The 12,104-nt window shown below is 41.6% G+C and overlaps 2 protein-coding genes across 13 annotated transcripts in view; one reads left to right on the top strand and one right to left on the bottom strand.

Moving 5' to 3' along the window:
• The window catches only part of rap1gap2a (RAP1 GTPase activating protein 2a), an 88,889-nt gene extending 82,953 nt beyond the window's left edge, over positions 1 to 5,936 (top strand). For 10 of the 11 annotated variants that reach the window (XM_086260959.1, XM_086260957.1, XM_086260961.1 and 7 more), the window contains 3 exons: positions 4,455 to 4,557; positions 4,701 to 4,774; positions 5,120 to 5,936. In XM_086260959.1, coding sequence (XP_086117085.1) covers positions 4,455 to 4,557; positions 4,701 to 4,774; positions 5,120 to 5,128 — 186 coding nt within the window. In that variant the 3' untranslated portion in view covers positions 5,129 to 5,936. Of the gene's footprint in view, positions 1 to 1,397; positions 1,635 to 4,454; positions 4,558 to 4,700; positions 4,775 to 5,119 lie in introns of those variants that run through there. The other variant, XM_086260968.1, reaches the window with a different exon arrangement.
• A 1,235-nt stretch (positions 5,937 to 7,171) lies between these two features.
• LOC147314182 (uncharacterized) lies at positions 7,172 to 11,349 on the bottom strand. 2 transcript variants are annotated; one of them, XM_086260939.1, is made up of 5 exons: positions 10,534 to 11,349; positions 9,677 to 10,018; positions 9,336 to 9,581; positions 9,206 to 9,234; positions 7,172 to 9,097 (listed from the first exon to the last, which is right to left on the bottom strand). In XM_086260939.1, exons 1-5 carry the CDS (start codon positions 10,583 to 10,585, stop codon positions 8,990 to 8,992), a joined length of 777 nt encoding a protein of 258 aa, XP_086117065.1. In that variant the 5' UTR covers positions 10,586 to 11,349; the 3' UTR covers positions 7,172 to 8,989. The 2 variants fall into 2 exon arrangements, with proteins under 2 accessions (XP_086117065.1, XP_086117066.1); XM_086260940.1 differs by having other exon boundaries at positions 9,336 to 9,569.
• Positions 11,350 to 12,104: the final 755 nt, after the last annotated feature.

The raw sequence follows: 12,104 nt of genomic DNA, 5'->3' as shown, positions 1-12,104 counted from the left end.
GTTGAGAGTTACATTTTTAAAGTATAAGAACATTGAAGAGATGGTGCAGAAAGCTGCATCTGGTCTGAAGGAAAAATCGCACAAACTTGGAAGAGTTGGTCGGATTTGTGCAAGATGCATTAGGTGGCAATGGACAAATACAAACATACAGATGGTTACACCCTCGTGCAGCAAAGAGGATGCATGTTGAAGCACAAGACACAATAAGACAGCTGATCAAGTTGTTTTGCTAAGTCATCTACACAAGGCAGAGGAAGAATAGCAGCCTACGACATCATCTCAAAATAGTATTTCAAGTTTAATCTCGAAATTTTGACTTATTTTTTTTTCTTAATGTGGCCCTAATATTCTGTCGTATCTGTACGGAGTCAGAACCAAAGGTTTGAAGTTGTTGGTGGTGTCAGTGTCGTGGATGAAATAGTCTATAATTACTAAGAACTGCTTCGTAGTAAGCGCATGTCAATTATGATGATTGCAGCTCTACTTGATCGCCTTGTATCAGATAAAACCGCTTCAAGGTGTTATTTTATGTTACCTGAGAAACGCTGTGAGATTGTTCCTCAGTGTTTGGCAGGAGATCAGCTTGCACAGATGATCCCTACGCAGTAGAAACTCTCAGAGAGAGATAGAGACACGGCTTAAATGCCAGAGAAAACTGTTAAAGTAATCGTTAAGTGCCTGATGCAGCAGTAAAGTACACCAGCGGGCATCACAAGGGAGAATCTGATAGGCTGGATGGGAAGAAAAACGCAGTCTTTATTAGCTAATAGAGAGACTTGAAGCAGCAGATTAAAACTATTTGTAAAGTTTGTAGGGCTCAGTTCTTGTTTTTTTGTTATTTTACTTTTTTAAGTCCATTAGTTTTTACAACCTTTGGAACTATGTGAATTAGCATTTGTAGAGTCTTTATGCTACATTTAGCTCGTTAGCTAGCATACTAGCTAGCTAGCACACACACACACGCACACATACATATACACTCAACAAAAATATAAACGCAACACCTTTGTTACTGCTCCCATTCCCCATGGGATGGACGTAGAGACCTAAAATTCATTCCAGATACACAATATAACCATCCCTCCCAAACAGTGGTCACAAATCAGTCCAAATGTGTGGTAGTGGGCACATCTGCTATATTGAGATAATCCATCCCACCTCACAGGTGTGCCACATCAGGATGCTGATCTGACATCATGAGTAGTGCACAGGTGTACCTCAGACTGCCCACAACAAAAGGCCACCCTGGAATGTGCAGTTTTGTCTCACAGCAAAATGCCACAGATGCCACAAGCAATGAGGGAGCGTGCAATTGGCATGCTGACAGCAGGAATGTCAACCAGATCTGTCGCCCGTGCATTGAATGTTCATTTCTCAACCATAAGCCGTCTCCACAGGCGTTTCAGAGAATATGGCAGCACATCCAACCGGCCTCACAACCGCAGACCTCGTGTAACCACACCAGCCCAGGACCTCCACATCCAGCAGGTTCACCTCCAAGATCGTCTGAGACCAGCCACCCAGACAGCTGCTGGAACAATTGGTTTGCACAACCAAACAATTTCTGCACAAACTGTCAGAAACCGTCTCAGGGACGCTCAACTGCATGCCCGTCGTCCTCATCGGGGTCTTGACCTGACTCCAGCTCGTCGCCGTAACAGACTTGTGTGGGCAAATGCTCACATTCGATGGCGTCTGGCACGTTGGAGAGGTGTGCGCTTCACGGATGAATCATGGTTCACATTGTTCAGGGCAGATGGCAGCTGAGAATGTCCCAGTTCTTGCATGGCCAGCATACTCACCGGACATGTCACCCATTGAGCATGTTCGGGATGTGCTTGACCGGCGTATACGACAGCGTGTACCAGTTCCCACGAATATCCAACAACCTCGCACAGCCATTGAAGTGGAGTGGACCAACATTCCACAGGCCACAATTGACAATCTGATAGACTCCATGCGACGATGTGTTGCACTGCATTAGGCAAATGGTGGTCACACCAGATACTGACCGGTTCTGGGTCCCCAGACCCCCAATAGCGCAAAAAACTGCACATTCCAGGGTGGCCTTTTGTTGTGGGCAGTCTGAGGTACACCTGTGCACTACTCATGATGTCAGATCAGCATCCTGATGTGGCACACCTGTGAGGTGGGATGGATTATCTCAATATGGCAGATGTGCCCACTACCACACATTTGGACTGATTTGTGACCACTGTTTGGGAGGGATGGTTATATTGTGTATCTGGAATGAATTTTAGGTCTCTACGTCCATCCCATGGGGAATGGGAGCAGTAACAAAGGTGTTGCGTTTATATTTTTGTTTAGTGTATATATATATATATAGATATATATATTAGAGATGGACCGATCCGATATTACGTATCGGTATCGGTCCGATACTGACCTAAATTACTGGATCGGATATCGGAGAAAAATAAAAAATGTAATCCGATCCATTAAATATCACGAAAGCACCTCACAAAACTTGCAACACGCCGTAACTCACCTCAGGTTAGCACGTCGGAGCAGTATGCATCACGTGATAGAGCGGCTGTGGCATGCGGGACCTGTCGGTGGTCTGGATAGCATTTGGAGCTTCGCTAGCAACCCGGCATTTCATCTCCGACAAAGTTATCCCCGAGAGAAGTAAAGCAAGTGTGTAAGTCCATCTCTGAATGTTTGTAAAGCATTCCTGTGTTAAGCTTAACAAACGACTGCCTCTTCTTGCTGCTACTTCAATCATGAAACTGCTTAACGATCAGCTGATCGGCTTTTCTGTCGCGAGTCTGTCTCTCTTGTTTGCTTTTGGCCCACTTTGCACCAGAAAGAGGAAACCAGCGGCTGAACAACAGCAGCACGTTTAAGCCCTATAAGCTGTTGTTAGAATTTATTTAATATTACTTTATACTCCAGGATCTTTTTCTACGTAGCTGACGGCTGGTAACTGTGCAGGAGCGAATCTAGCAAAGTTTAGCCAGGGGGGCCGATAGGGCATTAACAGGGAAAAGGGGGCACAAAGACATACTTTTCTTTCTTATTCTCATTTAAAATGTCTAGCTTTTAATAAATAATTATCTGACAGCCAAAGTTTTAATTTGATGCAAAATGAATAGAAGTCAATTACTGTATATAGTAACTATTAAGTCTAATATATATATATATATATACCCTAGTAAGCTATAGTACTTTTTCCTTTGTGAAGGTACCATCTGTGCAGTCTGCAATTTTGTTGAAGAAAGATGTTGAATCTATTTAATATTTCTTGAAAAATAATTGATTTCTGTGCATTTTTTTTTCACACTGCATCAAATTAAGGTTGATTACGTCGATTAAGCATCATGAGGTGGAGCGTGAGGGGTGGTTCCCTATTTTTTATTTATTTATTTATTTTTGTTGTTGCTGGGAGTTGGAACCCTATTAGTTAGGTTGCTTAATATATATGCTAAGTACTCTTTAAAATACCAGAATAGGGAGGATGGTGTAGGTTTAAGTTTATTAGATTGATCAGTATTGCTGAACTATGAAATATTTTTTTTGGATACAGGTATAACAGAATAGCTTTAGTGTAGTTGTTGTTTTAAACTTGAGTATGAACTTATACAAAATGCAGCAAGATATTTAAAAAACAGTTTTGTTGATTAAAAAACACTATATCGGATTCATATCGGTATCGGCAGATATCCAAATTTATGATATCGGTATCGGACATAAAAAAGTGGTATCGTGCCATCTCTAATATATATAGATATAGATATATATAGATATAGATATATATATAGATATAGATATATATAGATATAGATATATATATATTTCAAAACCTTTACCCCTAAAAAACTTCTAGGAGAGCTATTATGCTAATCTACTTTGAAAGCGCTCTGAGTGCTCAGATAGAATAGAAAAGCGCTATATAAGAACAAGTCCATTTACCATGTTAACCTATGCACTGTCTCTCTAAAGCATTTTTTTCTGCTTTGGTGTGTTTATGATGTCTGCGAGAGTCGTGCTCACCTCAGTTTGTGTTTTTCTTGCGTCTGTGTGGGTTCTCTCCAACTACTCCACCCAAAAGCGTGTAGCTACTGGGGTTAGGTTGATGATTCTAAACTGACTGAAGGTGTGAATTGTTGTCTGTGTTAGCTAGCAAAACTATTTTTAACTATGAAGAATGCAGATTGACTCTAGTAGAATGCGGGAATCAAAATATTGAGTTAGAAATAAACTTAAGACACTACATCACCTATTTTAATCTAACCCATTTTATGATCATTTCTCCCTCCAAGCCAGCTCTACCCAACTCCTTGCAATGTTTCCCACTTTGCTGAGGGCCAAGTTAAATTCAGCTTCAGCAAAATTCTGCTCCCTCGTTTCAGAGAACCTCTTTTAGCCCCCCACCCCCGTACGTCTGTGTCCATATTTAACTTTCGTCCTCCCGCTTTCTCTCCTTCCCTCAGGCCAGCCATCCACCCATAGCTTCTTCCTCTGCCTTCAGCCCCGCACTCAACATAGAAAGCCAAGGGTCCTGCACCCCTGTCATCATGTGCCGCAGTCCAACAGGTAAGCCTAAATTCACGACGCATTTGTGGACTAGCTTTTAGTCCAGTTTGAACAGAATGATACGCCAGAGGTGGATGAGTTCATTTTCTAATGAGCATTTCCTTTGTTTCCTTTCCGTCTCCTCCCTTTTTTTCCTTCCACAGATGGAAAAACTAAGACTTCACCGAGGTCAAACTTGAAGTTCCGCTTTGACAAAATGAGCCACTCATCCACGACTGTAAGTCTGATACTTGAACACTGCCTTGTTAAGGTTTTTCAGTAGGATATTTCCAACTTTTTGAGACAGAAGCTCCATAAAACTTTTAAAGAGAGAAAGTTCGACATTGAAATTAAGATAATTATGGCAGAACGCTGGCAGCGATGCCAAAAAGTCCCCTGGTGTGTGTGTGTCTGTCTGTTTTTTAACACTTTGTCTATCTTATAGACATCTCATTATCTCTGGAACTCTGTAATGTGACTGAAACACTCAAGCTGATGTTGGGTAATAAACCCGGACTGAAAGACGTGTGCTGAACGCTCTCTCCTCTTTTGTTTTTTTTTTGTTCCCTCTTTTCTCTTTCAGTCTGAGTAGCTTTGAGTGGAACGGAAAAACCCCAACCTTGCACAATGAAGGGACAGCGCCTGCTGACAGAGCTGCAAAAAAATAAAACAACGACAACAAAATAAAAAAGTCACAACAACAACCACAAAATCACTGTAGAACTACTTCCCAATGCCAAGGATAACCTGAGAAGGTTACCGAGTCCCCCGCACACTAGAATCTAACTGAAACTACTGTGAGTATATAGGGAGGAGAAGCAGCTGACATTTTGGCTTTTGTTTCTAACCAGTCTTTAGCTACAGATTAGTCGATGCTCGCTGCACCGTTGCTCATCCACCTTTCATGAGGGTCTTTGGCGTGGCTGTGATACTGTGAGTTCAAGCCGAGCTCGGCTTTTTTTCCTCAAGCGTCTTGTTTGATAGAGAGAAACACGATGACCTCCTAGAAGAATTGTGACACGAGTTTATGGCCGAACTGTTAACCTTTATCTCACTGACTGTTGAGTGCCCAGTGGAGGAAGAAAAAAAGAAATCATTAGCCATCAGGATGTATTTGCCTTCGCCCTTGAACAGACGAAAACTGCGCACAGAAGACTCGCAGTAGCAAGACCTCGGAGGCGCCGCGGCTTGGAGTCTTCTCCACTGTGCTCTCTGAGCTTGTTCTTTGCATAATGTAAATGCTTTTTTCAGAGAACAAGTTTTGATTTCGCCGAGGCTTTTTGCAATCCCGCTAGCTGCTGCATTGTGTCTACTGCACTATAAACGTGACGTGTCTCCTCCTAGGACAGCATTTCTGTATCCGTAGGGGCAACTTCATAGACTTGAACTCAAGAGCAGGGTGGGGGGCGGGGTGGGGAGGGGCACTGCCAACACATTTTGCCACAAGCTTCTTTTAGCCAAAGCTGCGCCTTACAATCTATCACACACATAGAAAAAGCCCTTTTCGCCGCTGACACGTTCTTTCTCAGCCTCCGTCTCGTCTCTGTGCGTCTCACTATGTGAGAGGACGGGGATCTGGTTACAGCACAGTTGTGGGTAGCCGAGCTACACCCACATTTGCTCAAAATAGATGTTGCACTCAGTGAAAACATTTCACCTTCTGATACCTCCCATTGAAACTCGCTAGCTCGGTGTATCGGCGTGTACGTACGGCAGCTCTTTAGGACATCTCCAGGGTTTTTCCCAGGATGTGAGCTGATGAGGATGACTTGAAAAATATGAAGTTCAGGTTATAACGAACCACCTATGAAGTTACAAAAAACACTTTGAATGTAAACTATGAGCCTTTAAAAAAAGGACTTAGCTGTTGCAAAAATATAAGTAAAAACTGCAAAGTTGGTGCTCGCAGGCACAGAAGGACCACGGGTCTAATCTTCAACTGACATTAGCCTGGAAAAGAAGCATAAAAACACACACATTCGCTTCCAGTGTGACCAAAAACAATCAAGCTGGTGTGTGTTAATGTCGGTGTAATCTTACTGTGTAGGGAACAGTTCCTGTAGTTTAGGCTGGCCTAAGAGTGTAAAAGGTTTAATAGCTAGTTTCACCCAAATTACAAACGCCCTCTGTGATTTACATGTAGGTCACCTTTTAACTTGCCAGGAAGCTGTTCTAACTTGAGTAGTACCTTTCTAATTTATCAAGACTAGAGGCAGGCGTGTTGCCAAACACACGCTGCCCTCGGTCGGTGATTACCTCGAGTAAGGGAAGCAGGGATAGAAATCCTCTGGGGAAGTTCAGATGTCATATAGTTTGTAGCAGGTGTTGCCTAAAAAAAAAAAAGCCCTGCAGCCTTTCCTTTGTTAATACGCTTAAGTTATTAAACTTTTTTTGCATCGATGTCATGTAAAAATTGTTACTGCAGAGTACGCTAATTAATGGTGAAATGATTAAAGGAAATGTATTAAGTTAAAAGATGTCTAAACATGTATATGTATATTTGGTTATGTAATGTGCCATTGAGAATTTATTCTAAAATAAAATGTTGTATTTTGTGTCATATTTGTGTTGTTTCAGGTTTTCTGTTGTTTTGTGTTTTTTAATGCAATCTCTCCACACGGGTGCTTTTCTTGTCTATACTTTAATGTGTAATATATTTGAACATGTGAGGGAAGTTTGTTTCACATTTTGTTGAAACTGCAGCGCCATCACATTATTCTGACAGCAGTTAATGTGATCACATTTTTAACAATACAAACCAGAAGATCTGTGAAATCGTCTCACAGAGCAGAGTCTGCTTACTGTAGCGCCTCAGGGTGGTACAGCTGGGCGATGCAGTATCTCCTTATTATATGTAACATTACATGAAAGTGATCCTTTTTTAAAGTGGCTCTTTTTCTGGTTCCTACCTAAAGTAGTTCCATACAGTCCTGTGGAAAAGTAAGTCCACACTGTTATTAAATAGCTTCCAAAATAAACTTTAGCAGCTGTTTTTAGTCTCTTACATCCTTTTGGATGAATTGTGGCCCACTCTTCTTTACAATGTTTCTTCAGTTCATTGAGGTTTGTTTATGCACAGCTCTCTTAAGATCCCGTCGCAGCATATCAGTCGGGTTGAGGTCTGGACTTTGACCAGGTCGTTGCAACACATCAATTTTTCTCTTTCTCAGCTGTTCTGTTGTAGATTTGCTGCTTTGCTTGGAATTATTGTCCTGCTGCATGACCCAGGTGCAGCACAACTTTAGCTGTCATATTGATGTCCTCACATTTGACTCTACAATATTTTGGTATTCAGGAGAGTTAACGATTGACTTACTGACTCCAAGGTTCCCAGGTCCTGTATCTGCAAAACAAGCCAAAAACATCACCCCTCCACCACCGTGCTTGAGCTAGTATGAGGTGTTTGTGCTGATATGCTGTGTTTGGTCTTTCCTAAACATGGTGCGGTACATTACAGCCAAACAGCTGCACTTTGGTCTCATCTGTCCAAAGAACATTGTTCCAGAAGTCCTCAGATTTATTCAGATGCAATTTCATAAACCTAAGTCGTGCTGCTATGTTCTTTTTAGAGAGAATACGTTTTCTTGTCTTAAAACATCCAAAAAAGCCATGCTCATCTGTTTTTGTTCATTTTTATCCACATCTAACCCAACCCGCTGATTCTGTTATGTAGATCTTCCCGGCAGCAGCAATTGCTTCTTTAAGAACATTGCTGATGTCTTCCCTCCTTGGCAAAGTGTTCACACACACCTGAATGCTCCAGATCTCCAAACTGCCCAAACCTCGGCTCTCATCGAGGCGTTCACACCTGGTCATCAGTTTATCAGATGCATTTGATCAACTGCACCTGGCTGCTACTTACTCTTTTAATTCCTATGGAAGCAGCAAAGGTCTTAGTTTTTCATAGGACTGCACAGAGTCCCGAGAAAACCTTACAGGACTATACATGTGTTTTGGTTTTTTAGAAGGAAGCTGCATCTGTGGTGAGAGGCTCCTGCTCAGTATGACAGTATGGTAGGAGATAATAAGCACAGGCGTTTCCCTCTCTCCTCCTGTCCTGTGTTACTAGCTAGCTGCTGGCTTGTTTCGGTCAGGTGATGTGGCTGGCGGTTGTAATTTGGCAGGAAGAGTAGTTCCTACATGAAACTGCTCAGTACAGGGAGATTCATCTGTAACTAGCACCTCACACCCTCCCCCCACAAAAAAGTCTAGATGGAAAAATAGCAAATATGGGCCAGAGGGAAAAACTTGTGTTTGATTCTGTGGTAAACTGTCACTTTAAAGACTTCACGAAATGCAGAGTATCAAGCTTGTATCAAAGATGCAGTTTGCATCAAAACAAAAACAAAAAAACACGAGAAGTGGCAGCTACCACGTTCAGTGTTTCGTAAAGACATATATATGAAAGGATATAACTTTATGATTTAATTCATAAAAATAATGCATAACTCCATTAGTGGTTGTCAAATCTCAGGGATGAGTAGACAGTTGCAGAATGGGCAGGCTGTCTCGTGGCTCCCTGCTGCTTCAGTGCACCTTCTGAAATCACTGCATACATCACCTGTAGCATTGTGAAAAGTAAGGGGGGGGGGGCACAGTTTAGGAGATGCAAGCCTGTCAGTGAGTTCCCAATGTTCAGGGACTGTATTGAAACAGTACGTTCACTTACTTCTGGCTTCCTCTTGACTTTAGGTGGAACTGCAAAAAACAAAAAAAAGAAGAAAAGACAGCATGGTAAAAATTGCCGTTCTGAGTATTGCCTCATAACAGGTTAACAAAAGGAAACACACAGGATATACCTTTGGGAGGGGGTGTTTTGCATTTCTGTGGTACCGGGCATCGAGGTGGAGGTTGTGGAGCCGAGATGGTTTGTTGGGCTGCATATGGAACTTCATATATGACCTCTGCCCTGGGAAGTGGCTGTGGTTTGACCTCTGAGCTCAGACAGCGAGCCAATTCCAGGATGATGGGAAGGCAGAGTAATGCACAAGCACAGATCAAAACCCTGTGCAGGAGTTTCCTTGGAGAGGGACCTGTGACGAGAGCTATATGATGAGGAGGATACATGACAAGCAGTAAGACCTGCTGGCCAAAATGCAGATGCACTGTGATGCACTTCATTATATGTCATTCTCTGTACCTGCAGTAATGTTCACGTGCGTGCGATGTCCATTTTCATTTATACCTATATCCCAAACAACCATGCATCCATAGGAACCTTCATCCGACTGGTTGACACTCTGGATGTTTAAGAATAGCTTTGTCTGACTGGCTGAAATTGTCTTGTTGGTCAAATGGTGTCTCTCGCTTTCCTTCACAGGCTTCCTAACATCATATGTTGAATTTTCCCACATCCAGGCACCGGTCCAGTTGTTTCCACAGTGCTGAACTACACAGGACAATGACAAGATGCCCCCTTCTGGCACATAATACATCTCGCGTTTTGCCAAAATACTAAGCTGGCATTCTTCAGCACAGAGACCTAAAAGAAGGAATTTAGATTTAAGTCACTGTAGCGGAACATGAATGTGTAGCCAAGGAAACTCGTGCAGTTTGGTGCTCCTTTGTCCCAATCTGGTTAGATTATAACCACTAAAACACATTAATAATCAGCGAACATAAACACACACGCACATGTTTTTGTTTAACTTGGTACATCTGCTAATTTCCATATGCAGTGAAACACACGTCATTCAGAATAAAATACGCATATGGCGGCCACATTTAAAAGGCACGGAGCTTAACAAACATGTCAAAGAACTAGATGCACGCAGTACGCTTTGGCATGACCGTGATTACCACAGCTTTTAAGGCAAACACATGGCAAATGGCATCTTATTATAGAATACTGAAGATGGAGAGTTCACACGAGTGCTTTAACAAAACAACCCCCCCAGAAAAAAACAACAACAAAAAAAAAAAAACTTAAGGCAAGAAGAGAGACTTTCTTTTATGTAATGAGAACTTTGGTCAGAGTTTCAAAAGGAGATCACTTACCAGAATGGAAGACATAGACGAAGCTGATGACACCGAGGAGATAGGTATACATGTCTGACTGTAAAGATGTGTTTAACGGTGTTTTTGTCTGCCGTTCATCACTTCCCCTAAGAGAGTTTGTGCTTACATTTTACGGCTGATTCTTAAATGCTGCCACACTTTCTGGAAATCAGAGTGGGCTCACGGTATTTCACTTTCTTTTACTCAGTAATTATGTTGTATTTCCTTTCTCCTGCTGTTGTTCCAATCCGGTCAGAGATGAAGGAAGTGAACACTTACCCACACATGCAGGCACAAGCACACACACGCAAAACTGAAATACGGGAAGCAGTGATCTCATGAACAGGAATATAAAATTTCCTGCAGGAAAGGGGCTGGCTTCAGAGAACTATAACATGAAGAGACAAAAGAGAACAGAAACCAGCAAATCCTTCTCCTTCTCATTTCTGTGCAGGTCTTGATTAACATTTTAGTCCAGAGACCTTGATTAAGGCATAGATGGCTGATTATGTGGTTATTTGGAGTTTACAGATCTCTGACAGCTGAAGCTGAATAGCTCACTAGCTCGGTGGTTTTCAAACTTTGGCATCTCCCACTTCAGAAGCCAAACAAGCACTACTCCTACTAGAAATAAATAATTAAAAAAGAAAACATTGAATATTTTACAGAAATTAACGGTTTGGGTAGCGTATAATTGATGTATATGATAGAAAGGGGTTAATAGTGTAAGACAAGCTTGCAGAAATAACTTTTCCACAAATACACTATATTCTGTCACGGGTGGGCTTCACAGGTGGCACCAAATATTAGGAACGACCCACTTGCATTGGCTGCATAGTTTACCGCTGTTACTATGGCGAAAGTGCTTGTGTTCTCTTTATTTCAGAAAATAGCCTGGGGAAAGTTTTTTACGATTACGTTTCTGTTGTACTATTAACGCGCAGGTAGGGATTTTCCACTCGGAGTACAACTGCAAGCCCATTCTCAGCGTACAACAAATCTTCAAAGTAAACGCTTTGGTTACCTTTGAAGGGAATATACTCGCATGTAAGCGATTAAAGCACATACAGTCCCCATTTCCTGTGTTGTGCCAAAAAGTGATTGTCTGCCAAAAACTGATTTCCGGTATTTGCCAAAAAGCGATTGCTCATATTTAAAGTGCTATAAGTAACTTGTTGGGCTATAATATGTTAAACATATGTCAAATGCATCCCTTATGGATGACATAAAGTCATCTTGAGCCACAAACAACATTCGTGTAGCAAGATACAAGCCGCAATCAGTTTTTGGCAGCGACTTTTATATAACCTTTATTTATGCAGTAAAAAAAATCTCATTAACATTAAAAATGTATTTTGTAAGAGTAAGTTGCCCAACAGGACAGCAGAAATGGCAGCAAATATTACAATAGTTCTGTAAAAATATTTTAAGTGGGGATAAAGGACCGGATTGGTTATAATGTAAGTACAAGTTGTAAAGATACTTAAAAAACAGATAATTTTTTAATTCTTTATGTAACCCCTTTGTATCCCCTGTTCACCGAAGTCTATTTACGAACATACGTAAAGATA

Source organism: Aulonocara sp. 'chitande type north' Nkhata Bay, linkage group LG14 (genome assembly GCF_057382095.1).
Source record: "Aulonocara sp. 'chitande type north' Nkhata Bay isolate Kocher_YH1m ecotype deep benthic linkage group LG14, A_spYH_male_GT1.1, whole genome shotgun sequence".
NCBI classification, from domain to species: domain Eukaryota; kingdom Metazoa; phylum Chordata; class Actinopteri; order Cichliformes; family Cichlidae; genus Aulonocara; species Aulonocara sp. 'chitande type north' Nkhata Bay.
The sequence above is the reverse complement of the archived record's forward strand: the minus strand, read 5'-3'. Positions and strand labels throughout refer to the sequence as shown.

Bases quoted from the DNA above. Each gene is read 5' to 3' on its own strand.
- LOC147314182 (XM_086260939.1), bottom strand. From the start codon at position 10,585: ATGTATACCTATCTCCTCGGTGTCATCAGCTTCGTCTATGTCTTCCAT. The intron at 10,019-10,533 runs GTAAGTGATCTC...TCCTTCTTTTAG, and splicing joins CGTCTATGTCTTCCATTCTG to GTCTCTGTGCTGAAGAATGC. The intron at 9,582-9,676 runs GTACAGAGAATG...CTCATCATATAG, and splicing joins GCACGTGAACATTACTGCAG to CTCTCGTCACAGGTCCCTCT.